The sequence below is a fragment of the Anomaloglossus baeobatrachus genome, chromosome 5 (assembly GCF_048569485.1).
Source record: "Anomaloglossus baeobatrachus isolate aAnoBae1 chromosome 5, aAnoBae1.hap1, whole genome shotgun sequence".
Classification (NCBI taxonomy): domain Eukaryota; kingdom Metazoa; phylum Chordata; class Amphibia; order Anura; family Aromobatidae; genus Anomaloglossus; species Anomaloglossus baeobatrachus.
This window is the reverse complement of record NC_134357.1, coordinates 119,765,858-119,790,390: the sequence shown is the minus strand read 5'-3', so window position 1 is coordinate 119,790,390 and position 24,533 is coordinate 119,765,858. Positions and strand designations below refer to the sequence as shown.

Below are 24,533 nucleotides of genomic sequence, written 5' to 3'. Positions count from 1 at the left end.
CAGATAACCTCCCAGTTTGGGCCCCCCCCAAGGGCTGAACCTTCAGCCAGTACTGACATGCCTCCGGACAATGTTAATGTGTTATCTATGAATGATGTAAGGGAGGAGGGAGTGAACTCTGATATTTCTGCTTGCATAGACACCATAGACACACACTCAGCTGCAGCTGTGACAGGGGAGGGGGTCAGAGAAAGGTGTGACAATGCCTCTACAAGTAATCAGCCTGTGAGCTGGGATCTGCTGCCCTCTGCAGGGATAAGCAGAGAGCAGGGTGCTGCAGGGGGAGGACCAGTGTGTGGGGTGGGGGCTACCACAGCAAATGTGGGGTCCCCAGAGATTTCACAGCGGGGTTCTGTTGCTGCAGGAGGGGAACAGGCAGGTGAGATTGGGGCCGGTCCAGGAGCGGAAGTGCTCCCAGGTAAGATCTCGGTGCATGGTTCCCCCACAACCGGGGTGTCAGGAAGCCAGGTAGGTCTGCCTGAACCGGCGACTTGGTCAGGAACGGAGGAGGAGCAGGCACGACCCACGGTCGCAGCGGCTGTGGCCGCTGTCACCCGCAGTGGGAGTGCTGGAAGCCAAGGGGCCTCCCGGAGGTCCGATAGCTCTTCCCCTTCTGACCAAGTGGCAGCCGAGTCAGGTGGAGGCCAGGACACAGGTCCCGGGGTACTGACTGAAGATGTGACAGTCTCGTCGATTCTGGCCACATCTAGTCAGGGGTTTCAGGCAGCGTTAGAAGCTGACGACAGCCTGAAAGCTCTTAAGGAGCAGGCGGCACAGCCTCCCTCGGACTCGGACCCGGAGCGAGTGGTCTGGGACCAAGGACGGCTGTACCGGGCCACGGTCCAGCAGGGTTCACCGGAGGCGTGGCCCAGGGACCGACAGTTGGTGGTACCCTATCCGTTCCGGACGGAGTTGTTGCGGATCGCACATGAGATTCCGATGGCCGGACACCTAGGGATCGCTAAGACCAAGGCCAGGTTAAACCAGCATTTCTACTGGCCAAAAATGGGGGCCGATGTGGCTGCCTACTGCCGTTCGTGTGAAACCTGTCAGAGAGTGGGGAAGGCGGGGCCACACCCCAAAGCCCCACTAGTATCTCTGCCAATCATCGATGAGCCTTTCAGGAGGGTGGCTGTGGATCTGGTCGGCCCGCTGGCCATCCCCAGCAGCTCCGGGAAACGCTTCATACTGACGGTAGTGGACTATGCCACCCGGTACCCAGAAGCAGTGGCCTTGTCGTCCATTCGGGCTGACAAGGTGGCCACCGCATTGCTGGAGATTTTCTCCCGAGTGGGTTTTCCCCAGGAAATGCTCACTGACCGGGGGACCCAATTCATGTCCCAGCTGATGGAGGCCCTCTGTAAGCAGGTCCAGGTGCGACATCTGGTGGCCAGCCCGTACCATCCACAGACTAATGGCCTGTGCGAGCGGTTCAATGGCACCTTAAAGCAGATGCTTAAGATGTTGGTCGACTCCCATGGGCGTGACTGGGAGCGGTATCTCCCACACCTGTTATTTGCTTACCGGGAGGTTCCACAGGCCTCAACAGGATTCTCACCGTTTGAGCTCCTGTACGGGCGACGTGTGCGGGGCCCCCTGGCTCTGGTGAAAGAGGCTTGGGAAGGGGATTTGGCCACCCCTGGAGTGTCGGTTATCGAGTATGTCATGCGCCTCCGGGACAAAATGCAGGCCTTGACGCAACTGGTACACGACAATATGGCTCAAGCCCAGGCCGATCAGAAGCGTTGGTACGACCAGAACGCTTGTGAGAGGACCTACCAAGTGGGTCAAAAGGTGTGGGTACTGGTCCCCGTACCACAGGACAAGCTTCAGGCAGCCTGGGAAGGCCCATACCTCGTGTACCAGCAGCTCAACCCTGTAACGTACCTGGTCACCCTGGACCCTGCCCGTGGAAGGCGGAAGCCCTTCCATGTGAACATGATGAAGGCACATCATGAGCGGGAGGCATGTGCGCTCCCCGTGTGCAACCTGCCCGAGGAGGGAGAAGCGGAAACCCTCTTGGATATGCTAGCCCAGGTTAGGGCAGGCGGATCCATTGAGGATGTGGAGGTTGGCCACCAGCTCTTGGAAGACCAACGGTCCCAGCTGTGGGCCACCCTCCTCCCCTTCCGGGGGTTGTTTACCAACCAGCCCGGAAGGACTGACTTGGCTGTCCATCACGTGGACACTGGGGATCATCCCCCGATCCGGCGTTCAGCATATCGGGTCTCCCTGGAGGTGCAGCAACACATGCGCCAGGAGATTGACGAGATGCTGAAGCTGGGGGTGATCCAGGCATCCAACAGCGCTTGGGCCTCGCCTGTAGTCCTCGTCCCTAAGAAGGACCGAACCACTCGGTTCTGCGTGGACTACAGGGGGCTCAATGCGGTCACGGTCGCCGATGCGTACCCAATGCCACGCATCGATGACCTGCTCGATCAGTTGGCCGGGGCTCAGTACCTGACCATCATGGATCTGAGCCGGGGATATTGGCAGATCCCCCTGACTCGCAAGGCCAGGGAACGCTCTGCCTTTATTACCCCATTTGGACTGTACGAGTCCACGGTGATGCCATTCGGGATGAGGAATGCCCCTGCCACTTTCCAGCGGATGGTCAACACCCTGCTCAAGGGACTTGAAGGGTACGCGGCCGCGTACCTGGATGACATTGCCGTCTTCAGTCCCACCTGGGAGGACCACCTAGAGCATCTAGCACAGGTGCTCAGGCGGATCCACCGGGCAGGTTTGACCATCAAGCCGGGAAAGTGTCAGCTGGCCATGAGCGAGGTCCAGTACCTCGGTCACCGGGTAGGTGGGAGAACACTGAAGCCCGAGCCTGAGAAAGTGGAAGCCATCGCATCCTGGCCCACCCCCAGGACCAAGAAGCAGGTGATGTCCTTCTTGGGGACCGCTGGGTACTATAGGAGGTTTGTTCCATGCTATAGTAGCCTGGCAAAGCCCTTGACGGACCTCACCAAGAAGAAGCTGCCCTCTGCAGTCGATTGGACAATGGACTGCGAGACAGCCTTCCGGGCCCTAAAGGACGCCCTGTCCAGCCCGCCCGTGCTACAGGCAGCCGACTTCACGCGGCCGTTTGTAGTACAGACCGACGCCAGTGACTTCGGCCTCGGTGCGGTGCTCAGCCAGGTGGACTCTGCGAGCCAAGAGCACCCAGTCTTGTACCTGAGCCGGAAGCTGTTACCGAGGGAAGTGGCCTATTCCACAATGGAGAAGGAGTGCCTGGCCATAGTGTGGGCCCTGCAGCGTCTGCAACCCTATCTATACGGGCGCCACTTCATCGTGGAGACGGACCACAATCCCCTCAGCTGGTTGCACACCGTCTCTGGGACGAATGGGCGATTGTTGCGATGGAGCCTTGCGCTCCAGCAATACAACTTCACCATTCGCCACAAAAGGGGCCGTGACCACGGTAACGCAGACGGGCTGTCCCGACAAGGAGAGGTCGCGGACGGGCGCACGGGGGAACACCGGAGTGTGCTGCCCCCTAGCGCCCTCAAAAGGGGGGAGGTGTGAGGCAAATCCCGGGATATGAAGATGAATTATGACTCCAGTCATAATCCCTCATCACTCCCTGGCAGTGCCCCCTCCCTTCTTGTTCTCAGTGTTCCACTTACACCTCCATGGCCATCTCCTGTGATATGGAGATGAGGTGGTGTGGGAACAATGGACACAGGATGACTCCCTGCCGTCACCCTGTAACAAGAGTTGTATCTCATTAGCAAGGCTATGGAACTAGCTAGACAGAACGACTCCAGTAAAAAATGGTTCATATCTCGCAAGCCATATTTCCGATAAATACGGCAACCATAAAAATGGTGTCTCCGCATGCGGACGATGCCGGCACACCCTTTTTATGGGAGCAGGACATTGGGAAATGCCCCAGGCGTGATATCAGCCAATGGGGAACTGGCAGGCAGGTCATGAGTCCCCTCGTTCTGTAGCTAAATTCATAACTGTCACAATGAGAGCATTGGCGTCCGCCTACGACGCTCCCAGGCAAAGTTATGGCCCATATTCCATGTTGTGGATTGTCCATAACTCAAGCCAGGGGTGGAGCAGTGCTCCCTCTGAGGTCACGAAGGTAGGAGGGGACCTGGATTTGTCCAGGTTGATAACCCTACTTCGGCCATTTTCCAGTGTTCTTTCGCTGGGGGTCACGTGTAGGAAACATCTGTGGGAGTTCCTGGAAACCTGGTCTACAGCGCCCCCCTGTGGCCAGACGCACAAGGTAACTGATTGACTTGCATACCTGTTTGTAAACCATGCTTTATCTGTAACTGTACTCTGACATATGTATATTCTGTAGATTCCCTATTGTATATATTGTAGTTTCTAGTGTGCTTTAGGCTGATTAAATTATATAATTAATCTTGGGCTGTTCTGTTATCTCGATCTTGAATCCCACGTCTGTGTGTTCGGCTAATAGTTACCGTAAATCGGTTGGTGGCAGCGAATTGTGCCAAGGATTATTGTGGGGAGGCCAGTGAGATTCGGGGAGATTTTATATATTCCGCCCGCGGAGGTCGGGGGAATATATACCTTACTCTCACCGGGGACCCTTCAATAATCGGCATAAGTAGTATAGCGGCCTCCTTGCTTATGGTCGGGCAATTCCATAATTGGCCTGACTATAAGAGGGGCGCTAGAGAGCGCGTCACGTGCTCTGTCTGTCGGTCGGGAGGTATAAAGGAGGGGTGACCCCCACTTGTTACCCCCCGATTGTGACGTACTGGTAGCCAGCGCGGGGGATTTCTGAGTGACCCCCCCGGTGGTTTGTGACACCCACCATTTTCATTTATTTGGAGGAGATGACGACTTCAAGACCTTGCATTTAATCTGGTTTTGGGTACAATAATCAGTTCAATTTAACTGCCCATTATTTATTCAGTAAATATTGGGAAAGTGGTCTAATTACAAATCCTTAAAGGAAACCAATCACCAGGATTTTCGTATATAACCTAAAGCCAGTTCTATACTGTACACTATGATGCTGATTCTATACATACCTTTAGTGGTCAGCTTGGATGTATAGGTTTTGAAATCCAAGAAATTAAAGTTTACAAGATTAGCTGCTTATTCATGTATTATACAATCGACCTAGCAGGACCTGTGGTGAGGTCATACCCATGTGACCAGAAGGGGCGGGCCACAGCTAACAAAGCTGGATAGCAGGTCACATGGGTATGACCTCACACAGGTCCTGCTAGGTCGATTGTATAATATTTATGCCAATTCTAACAGGGGGAGGGGATAACTGTGATGCCTGCCTGCAGCCACGGACTCAGGATCGGTGAAACAGGTGAATAGAGGCAACCGTCCACAAAGCAGGAACCCAAACCCCGCAACCCTTTTTCCCCTATACAGGGATTTGGAATTACGACAGGGCCCAGGTGATCGCTGCCCGCAGAAGACTGCGGTCCTGAGAAGAGCAGTAACCAGGCAGGGTCAAATCCAGAAGGTAGAACAGGGACAAAAATCGTCAGGCGGGAGAGTGGTCAGATATCAGGCTAAGGGTCAAAACCGGAACTAGCAGCAAAGTACAGAAACGGCAGGCAGAGGAGTGGTCGGGCAAACAAGATAAAGGTCAAAACCAGAGCTAGCAGCGAAGTACAGGAACGGCAGGCGGAAGAGTGGTCAGGTAGTCAAGCTAAAGTTAATACACGGAAATACAAACAAACAGCAAGGAACCAGAGTCTAGCAGGGAATTACAGAACTATATCTGGCACCTGCTAGCAGAAGAGAGAAAGCATAAGAGGGGTGTGGTGCCTTCCCATTGGCCCCAGCTGAAAGGTAGCTACTCCAGCCGGAAGGCATACACAACCACAGTCAACCAGTGTTACTGCAGGTCCTAGTGATACCCAGCCTAATAGAAGAGCGGAGCCTGCTCCCAGCAGAGCCACTGACTGCTCACTGAATACCTCCCCCCAGATATTACCTGATCCTCAGCTGCTGTCACTCAACACGCAGCTAATTTTATAAACTTTACTTTCTTGGATTTCAAAACCTAAACATCTGAGCTGACCACTACAGGTATGTAAAGAATGAGCCTGATAGTGCCAGTATAGCACTGACTTTAGGTTTTATATGAAAATCCTGGTGATTGGTTCCTTTTAATACATTTTTATTAGTAAAATTTATCCTATAAACTGCAAAAAGCATCCAACAATAACATTCACAGCTAATAAGGTGAATAAAATCCATGTTTTAAATATCCTTTTAGTGTTTGATTTATAAAAAAAAACCTTTTTAAAATGTAATACAAAGAAGCAACTAGTACAAACCCCACAGCGTATCCGATCCGGCTGTACAGTCAATAATTTTTCTGTAATCGAAGGTTGAGGCAACTGTTCTTTATCACTTTCAGCATCTGTATCGCTGACAGAGCCACATCCAGAATCTGAAAGATTCATGCAAATATGATGAGCACTTATAGACTGTATGACTATTAGCATGAGAAATATAGGATACCATAGTCTCATATTTTTAGACTTAGCCTACCTAGTTCATGATATATAAACTATGTAGTGAGCAGTGACTTAAGCCGCTCCGGACACACCATTATAACTGAATGCTGGCGGTTACTGGGAGGAATAAAGTTAATTTCATCCCAGTAGCTGGGTTTTCAGTACAGCAGTCGCACATCTTTGGAACTCTATTAAACTGCAGATTAACTCCATATTTGGAGGTTAATAGTGTATGGGGACATGACACATTCCCTTTACGGAGGGGTATGCTGGAGGAAGATGTGCCTAATTCATTATGAAGTGCAAGTCACTTAATGAATTAAGCACACCTGAAAACTGCTGTGAGCCTCTGCCAGAAATGTTATTCCACTCATGGACTAGGGTAAAATTGGCTTAACTTTTCAGAAATTAGCCCCATCCAAGCTTTTCACATTTTGGCTAAGACTAACATGAAAACACTAAACTTTGCCCAATTTTTACGTAAATTCTAAGCTGCACAAAGATGTTGTTTCTTGGTAAGGTGCATTACATCAGAATTGTGACATATACACTTGGCTGACTAGACCGAGGTCGGTCCCTGGGAGGTTCTCCCAAATCCGCTCCCTTAGGCCTCTTGCACACGTCCGTGAAAATCACGCACGTTTTTCACGGACGTGTCAAAAGTGTGTTTTGCCCATCTTGAGCCGTGTTTATGACACATGTGTGTTCTCCGTGTGTTATCCATGATAACACACGGAGAACGGGAACTTTCTACTCACCTGTCCCTGGCGTCGCTGTCCGTGGTGCTGATCTTCGGTCTCCGGTCCTGCCGACTCCCCGCTGCTGCTGCTTCCGGCCGCAGTGAAGTGAATATGCAATGAGCATAATGAGCGGCGGTCGGAAGCAAGTGACAGCAACGGCAGAGACAGCAGGGCTGGAGAAGGTGAGTAAAGTTTGTTTTTTTTTCTCGCAGACACATGTGTTTTCTCCGGTGCGTGTCACACGGAACACATCTGTGTGGTCCGTTTGCGTTCCGTGTGACACCCGTGATGCCGGAGAAAAACGGACATGTCTACGTGTGGAGCACACGGGCACACGTATGCTTCACACGTACACACGGTCCATGGCAGAATATGCACGTGAGCGCAGACCCAATGATTTTAATGGGTCTACGTGTGCCCGTGTATCCGGTACGTGAGGAAATGGACCAAACACGTACCGGAGACATGGACATTTGAAGGAAGCCTTAGGGGTACTTTGCACGCTGCGACATCGCAAGCCGATTGCTGCGATGCCGAGCGCGATAGTACCCGCCCCCGTCACAGCAGCGATATCTTGTGTTAGCTGCCGTAGCGAACATTATCGCTACGGCAGCTTCACATGCACTTACCTGCCCTGCGACGTCGCTCTGGCCGGCGACCCGCCTCCTTTCTAAGGGGGCGGGTCGTGCGGCGTCACAGCGACGTCACACGGCAGGCAGCCAATAGAAGCGGAGGGGCGGAGATGAGCGGGACGTAAACATCCCGCCCACCTCCGTCCTTCCGCATAGCCACCGTGAGCCGCAGGACGCAGATATGCTGATGTTCCTCGCTCCTGCGGCTTCTCACACAGCGATGTGTGCTGCCGCAGGGGAACGAGGAACAACATCGTACCGTCGCTGCAGCTAAATTATGAAAATGTCGGACACTACACCGATGATACGATTACGACGCTTTTGCGCTCGTTAATCGTATCAAAAAGGATTTACACACTCCGATATCGACAGCGACGCCGAATGTGCGTCACTTTCGATTTGACCCCACCGACATCGCACCTGCGAGGTCGTAGTGTGAAAAGTACCCCTTAGACCTGCAACACACATCCGTTTAATTTGTACATGTGCGGTACGTATTTGCACGTACCGGAGACACGTACACACGGAGACCCATGTTATTCAATGGTAGATGGCACACACACGTAAAATCACACGGAACGTGTGACCGTGTGGTAAGTACGTGTGTGCGCTTTTCTACACGGACGACATGTCCGTTTTTGGCCGGCAGCACGCAGGCACGGACCCGCTTTAGTCTATGGGTCCGTGCCTGCACGTACCACACACGGAGTATGTCCGTGTTCAGCACGTTTCGTGTGTGTGCGTTTTTACACTAGCGATCTTATTTTTTGGTTCTTTTTAAATTAAAGTCAGTATACTTACTTTTTTTTCTACTGTTCTCAGTCATACTTACATTGGCGCTCGGTTTTTTTTCTTCCCCCGGCTCATACCGCTCCCCGATCACCAGCGCGGCGAGGAACAGCTGTGCAGAGAATACGCGGCAACAATTACTTTTGAATATGCCGGCCGCTCATTAATCAATCTCGTATTCCCTGCTTTCCCCAGCTGTATTCAGCGTTGGCTGCGGGTAACCTCAGTGACAGCTCAGCTGATCGCGCTATTCCCTTCATTAGCTGCGTGGAGCTGACAGGAGCGGCGGTGTCTTCTGCAGCTCCGGTCACCTTCATGCAGCAGAGCTGGAAGCGACGCTGGACCATCCTGGAGTACGCCGGACATGGAGGGCTTTTTCGGGCTTATTAAATTGGTGAACAAGGCAATTTGTTAGTGTTTTTTTTTTCTAATAAAGGATTGTTCGGGTGTGTGTGTTTATTTACTGTAATTTACAGATTAATCATGGAAGGTATCTCGGGGAGACGCCTGACATGATTAATCTAGGATTTATTGGCAGCTATGGGCGCCAAAAACTCCTTATTACCCCGATTTGCCAACGCACCAGGGCAAATCGGGAAGAGCAAGGTACAGTCCCAGAACTGTCGCATATAATGTATGCGGCAATTCTGGGCGGCTGCTGACTGATATTGTTAGGCTGGGGGGCTCCCCATAACGTGGGGCTCCCCATCCTGAGAATACCAGCCTTCAGCCGTATGGCTTTATCTGGCTGGTATTAAAATTGGGGGGACCGCACGCCGTTTTTTTTTTTAATTATTCATTTATTTATTTTACTGCACAGTATAGACACGCCCACCGGCTGCTGTGATTGGGTGCAGTGAGACACCTGTCACTCAGCGTGGGGGGCGTGTCTGACTGCAACCAATCACAGGCGTCTGTGGGTGGGGAAAGCAGGGAATACGAGATTGATTAATGAGCGGCCGGCATATTCAAAGTAATTGTTGCCGCGTATTCTCTGCACAGCTGTTCCTCGCCGTGCTGGTGATCGGGGAGCGGTAAGTATGAGAGAGGGCTGCTCACTTCAGTCACTCGGGGGATTAGCGGTCACTGGTAAATCCTTCACAGGTGACCGCTAATCAGTACGCGGCACACAGACAGAGCCACGGCATGACAATGAAGTTGGGTGAAGTTCACCCGAGTTCATTCTCATCGCGCAACTCTGTCTGCTGTCAGCCGACATGTATCAACGACATTGTGCAACACACAAACGGACATTCCACACGGACATTCCACGTACACATACACGGGCATTTTACACACAAACACGGACATTTTACACGTACACACGGCTCGCATACGCCATCACACAGATGCCATACGTATCGGAGAAATGTCCCAAAAAAACGGAACACGGACCGTGTCACACGGACTTTTTTTTGCGGAAGTGTGTTTTAGGCCTTAGATTGACAGGTCTCTCCCTATACATATGTGACACCTGCTTTGGGAGCGATCTATAGTGTTCCACCCACATTCACCTCTACAGATGCTGCTTCTTTGGTTGAACTGGAGAATACTACAATTCCCAAGGTGACTTGCAAATCTGGGGGAGGAGGAAACAGGACAGAGGGGTGGAAGGAAGCTGAATCATCTTGGAGGCGGGAAGCTGCAACTCTGGGTGAGGAGAGACTGTCTAAGAAAGTGACAGGAGGCACCATTAGTAGGAGCTGCGGCCTTACAGGTTTACCACACCGAAGAAGGATTTTGCCTGCTGTACCAACTCTCTCCCAGACATTGAATCCAGACGCCCCAGTGTGGAATAGTCTGAGAGAACAGACCTGCTGCAGACAGAAGTGAGTAGGACATTGCTGTGACTTGTAGTTCTACAGTTTGAGAAGTGTGCTGGAGCAAATTACAAGGCCTTGCTAGAGAGGACTTTTGACTGCACTAACTGGGAGTTTGTATAGGACCAGCCCTGGGGAAATACTGCCTTCATTACTTTAAGTGCACCAACGTACTGCAAGCGCGCCAACGTACTGCAAGCGCGTCGACATCCGCGGCAACTGGGGCCCCAATTTGGGACTGTGTCAATTGTGAGGCTGCAGCTGTTAGTTGGTAGATTGTAAGTAGTCAGCAGAGTGTGTGGTGTAGGTTAAAGAGGAAGCATTACCCCGAACCTTCAGGTCTATTTCAATGAGCCCCTTCTGCATTTTTGTAGAATACTGCATAACACTACCTGTCGTTTCACTGTTATTTGCTTTTTCCCTGCAATTACCATTGTCATCCTCCTGCAAATAAACCTGTTAAGATTTCTAACCTCAGTTATTGTGAGTGTGTACGGAGCGTGGGTAGGGGTTTCCCGAGTCGACCCCTAGCAGAAGACAAAGACCCTTCTGCATTCAACTGGCGCTCCTAGCAAGATTCGGGTGGAGGCACTGCGTCATATCAAGATGAGAACTACCGAACACCCTGCCCCAGCGGCAAATTAAAGGGGTGTTACACATACATGACTACAATACTGCAGTGATTCATGTGGCATATGATTTGGATAGCAGGAATCTCATGTCAGGTTCCACTTAAAAATGTTAAGAGAAATTATTTAGTCAAATGACACTGATGTTCTGTACATTTAAGAGGTCATCAATATCAGATTTTGGGGGTCTGATACTCATCACCTCCACTTATCAGCTATATCATCCACTGCACTTCTGCTCCAACTCAAGAAAGCTGTTAACAAGTGATTGTTCAGGGTGCCAGGTATCAGACCCCACCAATCTGATACTGATGATCTATCCTAAGGACATGTCATTGAAAGCTGAAGGGAAAAGAGCGCCAATAGGGGCTTACCACATATTATATGGAGATGTACATAAAGAGACACTCACAAACCTATCTACTGTAAAAATCTACATTTTATGTCAACATAATTTAATGCTCAATGTAAAATAAAAAAAAAACCTTACACTGATTTTTCATTTCACACTGGCTTCAGTCACAATATAATCATAGTAAAGAATTCCAATGAAAGATAGTACCTCTATTATAAAACTGAAGGCTGATATGACATTGACAGTGGGTGAGAGCGACAGCTCAGTTCCTCCCACCCAGCCCAGTGACATTTACATGTCAGAGCATACTGCCTACTAAACTCTCCTGTGGAAGTTAGGCTGCTTTCACACTTACGTTGTTTTGCATCCGTGACAATGCGTTGTGTGATGGATGTGACTGATGCGTTATAAATAGTGTGACAATAAAGGTGACGGATTGCTGTGAAAAAACGTTTTCCATTTGTGTTTTTTTTTTTCTATTTCCTGTAGTAGGGAAAGAAGAGAGAGAGAGGGAGAGCGAAAGCGAGTGAGGGTGAGAGAGAGGGGGAGAGAGTGAGAGGGTGGGAGAGAGAGGGAGAGAGAGAGAGAGGGGAGAGAGGGAGAGAGAAAGCGAGTGAGGGTGAGAGAGAGGGAGCGAGAGAGAGAGAGGGGGGAGAGAGAGGGAGAGGGAGAGAGAGAGGAAGTACTCAGCAGCGAGGGCCTCCCACTTCCAGAAGTTTACCACTCATACCCCCGAATTTCCATCCATGGACGAGGAGAGGAAACATTGCATCCTACTGGGAGAAGACGAATCAATGGTGGAGATCGCTGCCCAATATGTCACCACTTGTCATAAGCTGAGGGGTACTAAAGACCTCCAAATGGACCATCATTCCTCAAATTGTGGCCCCAACACCTCATCCCCACAACCCTACCCCACTCCCCGGTCACATTTCTTCTCTTGCTTTGGCAATACTGATTGTATTTTGGTCCTGCCAATAAAGCCTATTTGATTTGATTTGAGTGAGTGAGAGAGAGAGCGAGAGAGAGGGGGAGGGAAAGAGAGAAAGAGAGAGGGGGGATAGAAGAGAAAGAGAGGGGGAGGGAGAGAGAGAGATGGAGAGAGAGGGAGAGAAAGGGAGGGAGAGAGAGAGAGAGGGAGAGAGAAGGAGGCAGAGACTAGGGCGGAGAGAGGGAGGGGAGAGAGAGAGAGAGGGGGGTAGAGAGAGGGACAGAGAGAGAGAGGGGGAGAGGGAGGGAGAGAAAGAGAGAGAGAGAGAGGGAGAAGGAGTGCTTTTACACGATAGAGAACGTTCTGCTGGATATGCTTAGTAGAACGTGACAGCAACAGAAAACGTTACATTCTGCGTTCCTCCCGCCCGACGGTCAGTCACAAAACGACTGATGCGCCTCAGGGCGGATGCAACGCAAGACCTTCAGTTGCAATCCGCCCTTAATAGAAGTCTATGAGGAATAAACAGATTCCTGCAAAATATTTTGCCGGTTACCGTAATTCCTCAAGGTGACGGATTGCAACTGATGCAAAACAATGCAAGTGTGAAAGCAGCCTTAGTCGTTTTTCTATTAGATAAATTGATGCAGCAAGAAGGAGAAGTACAAGTTCTTTTTTAATATTTCCTGTAAATAACATCAAATCAGCTCTTAGTACTATTCAACAGTCAGGCTTTGTGCTGCCCATGCTTTTCTGTTCATCGTTCCCGGGGTGTCACACACTGCGATGTGTGCTGCCTCGGGAACATTGAACAACCTCACGTTCAATTCATGAGGAATGAACGACGTGCATGCGATGAACGGATTTTCATTCAATCGCAATCTCACGTAGCTGTCACACACTGCAATGTACCTTACAATGTCGGATGTGCGTCACTTACGACGTGACCCCGCCGACACATTGTAAGATACATTGCAGCATGTAAAGCGGGCTTTAGACACACGGCATGAAAATCGGAGCCTATATGCCATTTTGTCGCGGGCGGCGGGGCGCTGCGCTCACTACGCTCGGGTCCGGCGCTGCTGCTGCTGCTGCTCGGTGGCTCGAGCGGTGGGCCGGATCCGGGGACTCGAGCGGCGCTCCTCGCCCGTGAGTGAAAAGGGAAGGGTAGTCCGGTTTGGGGATTTGGTCCGTGACGCCACCCACGGGTTGTGGTGAGGTTGGGCACCACCGCTGCTATTGACGGGGATCCCGGGAGCGATGGCAGGGAGCAGCTGGGATGTTTCTCTCCCCTCCATGGGTAGGGGGTTGGTGGTCCCGGGGCCCGGTGAGGTGACGCGGAGGCAGGGTTGGCAAGGTGCATGGTCGCTTGGACTGCGCAGCGCGGTGCCGGATGGCACGGTAGTACTCACTCAGCCACAAATGGATGCAAAGTCTCTGGTAACCCGCTCCCCAGCATGTATATGTGACGGAGGAGCCCTTTTGCCCGCAGGCTCTGGCCCTGGGAACCCTAGCTGTGGCGTTAGCTGTATTTCCCTTTTGCTGGTTGGACGGTTGCCTTCAATCGGGTCTTGGCTGTTAGGAAACCCCTGGGGTTCCGGTCACTAACGGATTTGACCTGTTTAACGGCGACTCCAAGCCTGGTCGGGCTCCGCAGGCCCTGCCGGTTTGTGCTGTCTTCACTTCGCTCCCTGGTTCGGTACCGGCGGGCCACCGCCCGTCCCCGGTCCTACGGTTCCGCATTGATCTGCCTCTCCTGCAGACGGCCACCACCGTCTGCCAACCTTGCTCTCGGTGCCCGGGCCACGTACCCGGACACAGTCAGTTTGCTCCTCTACTACCACTTCCCTAACTGCACTCAAGCTCTGCCCGAGCTGAACTCACTTCCTTTCCCGCCTCCAGGACTGTGAACTCCTAGGTGGGTGGGGCCAACCGCCTGGCTCCACCCCGCCTGGTGTGGACATCAGCCCCTGGAGGGGGGGCAACAAGGATTTGTGTCTGACTGATGTGTCTATCTTGGGGTGGGGGTGTTGTGTTGTAGTCCCTGTGACGACCTGGCTAGTCCAGGGCGCCACACCAGCACCCATGAGCGATTATTTTCTCAGCCCTAATTGGACCGAGAAAACAATCGCAGCATGCTGCGAGTGTAATGTGATCCTTGTTTCCAGCACCCATTCAAGTCTATGGGGAGAGAAAAATCGCACTGCCCTCGCAGTACACCGGTGTACCGCGAGTACAGGACGAGAATGGCAATAGCCGGCAACAGAGGAGAGAGGGAGATAAATTCCTCCTTCCCCTCCTCAGCGCCTGCCCGCCCCTCCTCAGAGCAGGCCTGACCCTCACAGCTGTGGTCTGATCGCACGATCGGACCTCAGTCGCAGTGACACTCGCAGGACATTTGGCTTGCACTGTGCTGCCAGCTTGAGCCGAATTTATGCGAGGATTGCATTAGTCCCCCGTGTGGCCCCGGCCTTATTGATCTCATTTGAAAAATCAAAACTGGGGGAACTACATACTACGATCCAGGACATTTAAACCTCACTGAAATTATCTGACACTGTCGTCAAGGAGCTGAATGTTAAAATTGATAACAATCTTAATAAGCTGGAAGCTTCATTCACTCAGGTCAAACAGTCCAAGTTTATACCGGATTTACAGGACAAGACTGACACTGTATATACTGTAATCCAGAACTCACAGACCAAAGTCCATCCTGAAGAAAATTCATTGTAATCAGAGGCAGAATACCTCACGTGTGAGCTTCAGCTCCACAGACATGGACTCTTCTGACACATACTTCACTATCGGTCTGCAATGCAATTGCTGGTGATTATTTTATTAGATCTTCCCAATGGAACAAAAACAAAAAATCCAAAAGTTCCAAGACCATCAGGAGGTAAGGAAGAAAACATAAAAAGAGTCCCCTGATATCCAAAACGGACTCACAAATTAATGATTTTACAGTCATTAATTTTGTCTGCTAAAATTTTTGTCCCAATATCAAATTGATGTGTTGTCATGACAGGTTCGCTTTAAGGCCTTGTTCCAGATTGGTTATCCACAATCTATGTGATAACTTATTACCGTATTTTTCGGACTATATGACGCACCTTTTCCCCCCCAAATGTTGGGGGAAAATGGGGGGTGCGTGTTACAGTCTGAATGTAGCGTATGGCTACGGGGAATGAGGGTTCTGCAGTGGACAGGGTCATTAACGGCATGCGCAGGCTGTAGCAGCGCCTGCCGTGACCACATGGGCCCGCTCATTTCATATGCATGTGTGACGCCCTGGACTAGCCAGGTAGTCACAAACACAACATCACACCCCCCCCCTCCCCTGGATAGTCTACATCAGTCAAACAAAATCCTTAGAAGAAGATTCCATAAGACCATACTCAAACAATTCCCCTGGGTTCTGTACCTACAGAAATCCCTCGGGTGGCACAAACTCATGAGCATAATGATTTAAGACAAAGATTCTGAGTTTTTAAAGTGCAAGTGTACATATTTTATTTCACAATTGGTGACAATTTCAATAAAAACTTTTTTTCTAAAAGTCAAAACGCCAGGACTGAGCCAGAAAGGTTATTATTGGTATATGTATAAGACAAAGTCTCCCGAGGTTCACAAGGCACATATATAGATCAATGGTACATAACCACAATATCAGGGAGCAGACCACCAGAACAGACCTACAGGTTAATATAATTAATTTTGTGCAAAAGACATATGAGCACAGATACATTAAAGGACAGTCAATAGCATAATTTAGCAAAAGTGTGCAAAAATTATTAGTCCAAAATGCAAGAGAGTCCTGAAAGATCCACTGCATAAAGTGTTTTACTCCACAAGATAGTGCTTGTTGCGTGCCTAGTAACAAGCCCCATAGAGACCCGTAGGGTAGAAGGTACATTGGACAATCCAGGCGTTTGGGAAGGCCCCCATTACGCCCTACGTACGTTTCAATTCTTTAGATTGTAGAGAATCTTCCTCAGGGGTCAAGGTGCCGTAGTGAGGGGTCCTCAATCAGCCGGGTTTAAATAACACCGCTCCATAATGGTGAACCCGGAAGTCACGTAGTCGGCGCATGCGCGGATCGCTCCGGGTGATCTCGCGCGATTCACCGCCGTCAGGCCATCTCGCGCATGCGCGGGAGCAGGGACGCGTCACCATAGCTCCCGCGCATGCGCGCGGCAATTCAGACGGCGGTTACCATCGCGCTGATCAGCCGGGACCAACGCACGCGCACATGTGAGTCGGGCCATCAAAAATGATACATATTAGTATGTTACAAGAAGTAATTTTCATGTATATTCCACAGCGGTAGTCCAAGTCTTCAATATTAATATTGTAAAGATGCAAAATTGCCTAGAGAGGGACAATCAAAAAATACCCGGCATTAATGATGGAGCCAAAGTTAAAATAGTGATATTAAAAGTAACACTGAAATATACAGCGAAGCAGAGGTAGTCAAGCGGAGGTACAGATATATAGGGGGGTGGTTCAAAGAAACGGGACATAACTAATGGACTCATTAAGTCCCCTAGGGACCAAGGTGTCCAATGTAAGGATCCATTTGGCCTCACATTGTGCCAAGCGCTTTTTAAGATCACCACCCCTGATCCCTCCCTCTATCACATCAATGCCTCTAATTTTCAATTTAGAGGGGTCACAGGAGTGGTGGATCTTAAAATGCCTTGGCAAGGTTTTCAGGAGGGTGATGTCGGTCACCGCTTCGGCCGCAACAATGTCCCTAACATGCTCCCTGACTCTAATGTGGAGCTCACGTGAGGTGAGCCCCACATATGTCAGGGAGCAGGTACACGTGGCAAAGTACACAACATGTGTAGTATCACATGTGATGTATGATTTGATGTTGTAATTACTTTTGCCATCAGATGAATAGAAGGTTGTGCTACGTAGGACATTGCTGCAGGCCAAACAATGACCACAGGGAAAGCATCCCTGTAAAGGACCCCGTGAGCCAAATATATATGTCCTTGGAGGGACATAATGGCTTTTCACTAATAGGTCCTTCAAATTCCCGTCGTTTGGGAGCATAGGTAACTATTCGGATCTGCTCCTCAAATACCAACTTTGAAGCACAATCGTCCGATCTCAGGAGCCGTTTTCTGGATAGGGGTTACAGCAAGAGGTGTATAAAATCTGGCTATAATAGGGCTAAAGGAACACCTAGGACACAACTACTTACCTATGCTCCCAAACGACGGGAACCCTTTGACCCGGTGATTAGATTCATTGGCACTTACAATGAGGAGTGGGGGAGGATGCGGGACATAATGAAACAACATTGGTCAGTCTTGTTAACCGACCCGGTTCTGGCTGAACAATTACCACAATTTCCATCCATGACTTCCAGGAGGGCTAGGAATTTGAAGGACCTATTAGTGAAAAGCCATTATGTCCCTCCAAGGACATATATATTTGGCTCACGGGGTCCTTTACAGGGATGCTTTCCCTGTGGTCATTGTTTGGCCTGCAGCAATGTCCTACGTAGCACAACCTTCTATTCATCTGATGGCAAAAGTAATTACAACATCAAATCATACATCACATGTGATACTACACATGTTGTGTACTTTGCCACGTGTACCTGCTCCCTGACATATGTGGGGCTCACCTCACGTGAGCTCCGCATTAGAGTCAGGGAGCATGTTAGGGACATTGTTGCGGCCGAAGCGGTGACCGACATCACCCTCCTGAAAACCTTGCCAAGGCATTTTAAGATCCACCACTCCTGTGACCCCTCTAAATTGAAAATTAGAGGCATTGATGTGATAGAGGGAGGGATCAGGGGTGGTGATCTTAAAAAGCGCTTGGCACAATGTGAGGCCAAATGGATCCTTACATTGGACACCTTGGTCCCTAGGGGACTTAATGAGTCCATTAGTTATGTCCCGTTTCTTTGAACCACCCCCCTATATATCTGTACCTCCGCTTGACTACCTCTGCTTCGCTGTATATTTCAGTGTTACTTTTAATATCACTATTTTAACTTTGGCTCCATCATTAATGCCGGGTATTTTTTGATTGTCCCTCTCTAGGCAATTTTGCATCTTTACAATATTAATATTGAAGACTTGGACTACCGCTGTGGAATATACATGAAAATTACTTCTTGTAACATACTAATATGTATCATTTTTGATGGCCCGACTCACATGTGCGCGTGCGTTGGTCCCGGCTGATCAGCGCGATGGTAACCGCCGTCTGAATTGCCGCGCGCATGCGCGGGAGCTATGGTGACGCGTCCCTGCTCCCGCGCATGCGCGAGATGGCCTGACGGCGGTGAATCGCGCGAGATCACCCGGAGCGATCCGCGCATGCGCCGACTACGTGACTTCCGGGTTCACCATTATGGAGCGGTGTTATTTAAACCCGGCTGATTGAGGACCCCTCACTACGGCACCTTGACCCCTGAGGAAGATTCTCTACAATCTAAAGAATTGAAACGTACGTAGGGCGTAATGGGGGCCTTCCCAAACGCCTGGATTGTCCAATGTACCTTCTACCATACGGGTCTCTATGGGGCTTGTTACTAGGCACGCAACAAGCACTATCTTGTGGAGTAAAAACCACTTTATGCAGTGGATCTTTCAGGACTCTCTTGCATTTTGGACTAATAATTTTTGCACACTTTTGCTAAATTATGCTATTGACTGTCCTTTAATGTATCTGTGCTCATATGTCTTTTGCACAAAATTAATTATATTAACCTGTAGGTCTGTTCTGGTGGTCTGCTCCCTGATATTGTGGTTATGTACCATTGATCTATATATGTGCCTTGTGAACCTCGGGAGACTTTGTCTTATACATATACCAATAATAACCTTTCTGGCTCAGTCCTGGCGTTTTGACTTTTAGAAAAAAAGTTTTTATTGAAATTGTCACCAATTGTGAAATAAAATATGTACACTTGCACTCACAAACAAAATCCTTGTTGCCTCCTCCAGGGTCTGATGTCCACACCAGGTGGGGCGGAGCCAGGCGGTTGGCCCCACCCGCCGAGGAGTTCACAGGCCTGGAGGCGGGAAAAAGCAGTAGTTTTAGTTTGGAGTTGAAAGTGAGAAGACAGACACTGATAGTGTCTGGGTCAGAGCCCAGGCACTGTCAGCAAGGTCGGCAGACGGTGGTGGCCGTATGCAGGAGGTGGTGCAAGGCAGCGGAACCGTAGGACCGGGGACGGGCGGTGGCCCGCCGGTACGAGCCGGGGAGCAGATTTGTACCAAGCACAAAGGCAGGGCCATTGGACCCCGACCAGGCTGGGAGCCGCCGACAACGGTCAAATCCGAGAGTGACCGGAACCCCAGGGGTTCCCTAACACCCAAGACCCGACAGAAGTCAGCAGTCCACACAGTGAGGATAAAAATCCACCGCCATAGGCTAGAGATCCAAGGGCCAGCGCCTGCAGGCAAAACGGGCTCCTTCGGTACATATACGCCGGGGAGCGGACTACCGTTGGGAAACCATCGTAGTCAAGACATTCTACAAAGGTGCAGGGAAAGACAGCCACCATCAACCTGTCCGGGGAGAGCAAAGAAACTGCAGCCGGCTGCGGGACCCGTCCATCCAGCCGTTTGGTTTACCAGAGACTCTGTGAATCTGTGCCTGAGTGAGTACAACAGTGCCATCCGACACCGCGCCGCGCTGCCTCCGCAACCCTGCACCCCAGCTACCCTGCCTCCCCGTATCACCACCGGCCCCGGAACCACTAACCCCCACCCACGGAGGTGGAACCAACATCCTAGCTGCTCCCTGCCATCGCTGCCGGGATCCCCGTCACCAGCAGCGGTGGTGCCCATTATCACCACGACCCGTGGGTGGCGTCACGGACTATCTCCCCAAACAAACCACCCCCCTCTTCACTCGTGGGCGAGGAGCGCTGCTTGACTTCCCGGGTCCGGCCCACCGCTCGAGCCACCGAGCAGCAGCAGCAGCCGCGGACCCGAGCGTAGCGAGCGCGGCCCCTCCGCCCGTGACAACTTGGTATCACGAACAGGATTAGAACCAATCTACCTGCCGGTAGAAGTGCCCCTTGCAGTCCCCGCCATCGGCGTCCGGCCGAAAAACTTGAAGATCTGCCATCTTGGGCGCGAAGATTTCCCGCTCGAGTGTCTTCCCCGAGCAGGGAGGTTGCAAAAGTGAGGCCCCACCCCCAGAAGAAGGAAGTGCTGGAAAGAACCAAGGGGGGCGGGTGCAGGTGTACCTGATGTAACCAAAGGTATAAAGAGCAGGGACGCCAGGACTCTGCTACACATCCGGTTCCTGGAAGCACAAGCGCCAGTATGTCCACCCCATCTGGAAGCCCCGAGTCCCCGGAGCCTGCGCCCAGGACGGCGGCGTGGCTGAATGCCCAAGTGATGTTGCTGTGCTGTTGCAACCGGGCCCAGACGCGTGACCTGCTGGATCGCTGGACCGCTGAAGTGGAGGAGCTGGCTGCGGTCGTGCGGGCGCATGAAATAGGGGCCATGCTGCAGGAGCTGGTGAGTGACCCATGCTCTTATGTCCCCGAGGGACCGGCCGCTGCGGCTGAAGGACCCGGTCTATCCCCGGACCCTGCAGGGCCTGCTCCATCGCCCGTGCTGGCCGCCCTGACTGCCCCACTCAGCCCACCGCCCCCGATGGGGACGGCGGAGTCCGTGCTGATGCCCCGCCAGGGCCCGGAGGCCCGAGAGGATGCCGACCAACCAAATACTGGAGCAGTTAACTCATAAAACCGATGGCAGTCCTCGATGCACCGACTGACGACGAATCGCCTGCCACTGAGGAGCCACAGGTTTGGGCTCAGCTGGAAACCGTACCTGTCCTACCATCAGCCCCCTGGAGTCAGATGACAGCGGCTCAGGGGCTGACACAGAGCCTGTTTTATAGGAAGAAGGAGTCTTCGGCTTGTATGATATGGAGGCCACCTACATCCCTCGGAGTGGAAATAATGGATGCCGGGCGGCCCTTCCCCGTCGCGCCTGCCGTGTGCTGGAAGGGATGGAGCCTGTATTTCTTTGCCTGGAGCCAGGCGAGGAGTACGGAAATGAACAATAAAGGCAACGGTCCTCCGTTGCAACCCAGTTGTCCCCGTTGGCACCATCAGCACCTTGTTCTTGTTTTAAGTTTTATCTGAATGAATGAACACCAATTATCTGAATATGTCACCTGATTACCGTCCGAAAAAGAAGAAAGTTGTCCCCGTAGGGACTTTATGTGTTTCCACTAACTCCCCCTTCAAGAGACAAGGCCGAGAACTTGCGGGCCAACCACAAACTTGTGGTCTTGTAAATAATTTGCTGGGCCATGTTCCATTACCGCCTCCGGAGAGGCAGATTGGAGGAAGGACCCGCAGCAGAGCAGGCTGGGGTCCGGCCACCACCAGGACCGGTGGCCATCCTTCGGGGGTCAGGGGTCCCCCTGGACGTGGGGTCCCCTGGAATGACAGCTGGGTGTGAGACACCATACCCGTTCCCGCTTGGGTGACCTGGAACCGAGTTCCTGCTTCCGGACTGGGGAAGAGGGGTGCTGCCCGTTTCTTAGGGGCAGCATCAAGGTGTAGGTTGCTTGGGTGGGGAAGCGGAAGAACATGAACCCATCCGCTATTAATAAAAATGTTTATACCGTTAAGTAACGTTTAAGAGAAAAGCCTCCCGTAAGGGAAGAATTAAACAGTATGCTTATTGTTATCTGTTTTTCTATGTTAACTTATATTTTTCAGAAATAAAATCGGTGATGGACGGGCAGCCCGCGGACGGTCTGCATTTCACCAAGGGGGAATGTGACGCCCTGGACTAGCCAGGTAGTCACAAACACAACATCACACACACCCCCTCCCCTGGATAGTCTACATCAGTCAAACAAAATCCTTGTTGCCTCCTCCAGGGTCTGATGTCCACACCAGGTGGGGCGGAATCAGGCGGTTGGCACCACCCGCCGAGGAGTTCACAAGCCTGGAGGCGGGAAAAAGCAGTAGTTTTAGTTTGGAGTTGAAAGTGAGAAGACAGACATTGCTAGTGTCTGGGTCAGAGCCCAGGCACTGTCAGCAAGGTCGACAGACGGTGGTGGCCGTATGCAGGAGGTGGTGCAAGGCAGCAGAACCGTAGGACCGGGGACGGGCGGTGGCCCGCCGATACGAGCCGGGGAGCAGATTTGTACCAAGCACAAAGGCAGGGCCATTGGACCCCGACCAGGCTGGGAGCCGCCGACAACGGTCAAATCCGAGAGTGACCGGAACCCCAGGGGTTCCCTAACACCCAAGACCTGACAGAAGGCAACAGTCCACACAGTGAGGATAAAATGCCACCGCCATAGGCTAGAGATCCAAGGGCCAGCGCCTGCAGGCAAAACGGGCTCCTTCAGTACATACACGCCGGGGAGCGGACTACCGTTGGGAAACTATTGGAGTCAAGACATTCTACAAAAGGTGCAGGGAAAGACAGCCACCATCAACCTGTCCGGGGAGAGCAAAGACACTGCAGCCGGCTGCGGGACCCGTCCATCCAGCCGTTTGGTTTACCAGAGACTCTGTGAATCTGTGCCTGAGTGAGTACAACAGTGCCATCCGGCACCGCGCCGCGCTGCCTCCGCAACCCTGCACCCCAGCTACCCTGCCTCCCCATATCACCACCGGCCCCGGGACCACCAACCCCTACCCACGGAAGGGGAACCAACATCCTAGCTGCTCCCTGCCATCGCTCCCGGGATCCCCGTCACCAGCAGTGGTGGTGCCCATTATCACCACGACCCGTGGGTGACGTCACGGACTATCTCCCCAAACAAACCACCCCCCTTTTCACTCGTGGGTGAGGAGCGCTGCTCGAGACCCCGGGTCCAGCCCACCACTCAAGCCACCGAGCAGCAGCAGCAGCCGCGGAACCAAGCGTAGAGAGCGCGGCCACTCCGCCCGCGACACATGCATCCTCCCGCCCATCATCTCTCAGCGCTGAAGCCGGAGCTGAAAGGTGGGCGGGATGATGTGCGTGGGAGCCGGCCCGTGTGATCACCCCTGGCAATTAAAGCCTGGAGTGATCATGTGCAGCTTTATTCACTGCCCCCCGCGTATCATCATCAGCGCAGGGGGCAGTGAATAAGTACGGTATACTCACCGGTCACTGTTCCCTGCAGCATTGCGATGTCCTCCTGTCTGCTGGCAGGCTGATGTGTGTGGAGAGTGCACACAGCGATGACGTCATCCCTGTGCTCACCGCTCTCTACACAGAGCAGCGGGCAGGCAGACAGGAGGTCATCGCGATGCAGGAGGGAACGGTGACCGGCTCCACACAGGTCAGCGGCACTGCTGCTGACACAGACAGGAGGACGAGAGATGCTGCTGGAGTGAGGAAAGGTGAGTGTAAATGTTTATTTTTTTGTGTGCCACAGGATACAGGCCATATACAAGGATGGGGGTATATAGCAGGATAGGGGTATTTATCAGGATGGGGTTATATAGCAGATTGGGGGTATATAGCAGGATGGGGGTATTTATCAGGATGGGGGTATATAGCAGGATGGGGGTATATAGCAGGATGGGGATATTTATCAGGATGGGGGTATTTATCAGGATGGGGGTATTTATCAGGTTGGGGGTATATAGCAGGATTGGGGTATTTATCAGGACGGGGGTATTTATCAGGACAGGGGTATTTATCAGGATGGGGGTATATAGCAGTATGGGGGCTATACCAGGATGAGGGACATATATACAAGAATGGGGATCATATACAAGGCAGAAGGATCATTACCAGGATGGGGTACCTTAGTAGAGAATTTGGGAACATTAACCCCATAACAGTGTCAGCAGCAGATCCTCGCCCCAGAACAGTGTGTCATGACCACATTTTTTGCTTAAAATTTTATTTTCCTATTTTCCTCCTCTAAAACCAGAGTGCGTCTTATGGTCCGGTGCGTCTTATAGTCCAAAAAATACGATCACTTGGGGTCTGACTGCTGGCAGCCAAGCAACAGGATGTGAATAAAAAGTGCAAGGGTGCGCATACTCCATCCAGGTGGGGCTCTTTAGAACTCTGATTTTGGAATCGCTGGTGGTGCCAGCAGTTGGACCTCATGGATCAACTATTTCCTATTTTAAGCATAAGAAATAACTTGAAGTCTTAATACAAAATCCTTTAAAGTGAACGTGTCAGGTC

The 24,533-nt window shown here is 51.6% G+C and overlaps 1 protein-coding gene across 2 annotated transcripts in view; it reads right to left on the bottom strand.

Moving 5' to 3' along the window:
• The window catches only part of PIK3AP1 (phosphoinositide-3-kinase adaptor protein 1), a 235,529-nt gene that overhangs the window by 143,457 nt on the left and 67,539 nt on the right, over positions 1-24,533 (bottom strand). For both annotated transcript variants that reach the window (XM_075347214.1, XM_075347216.1), the window contains one exon: positions 6,303-6,418. In XM_075347214.1, coding sequence (XP_075203329.1) covers positions 6,303-6,418 — 116 coding nt within the window. The remainder of the gene's footprint in view (positions 1-6,302; positions 6,419-24,533) is intronic.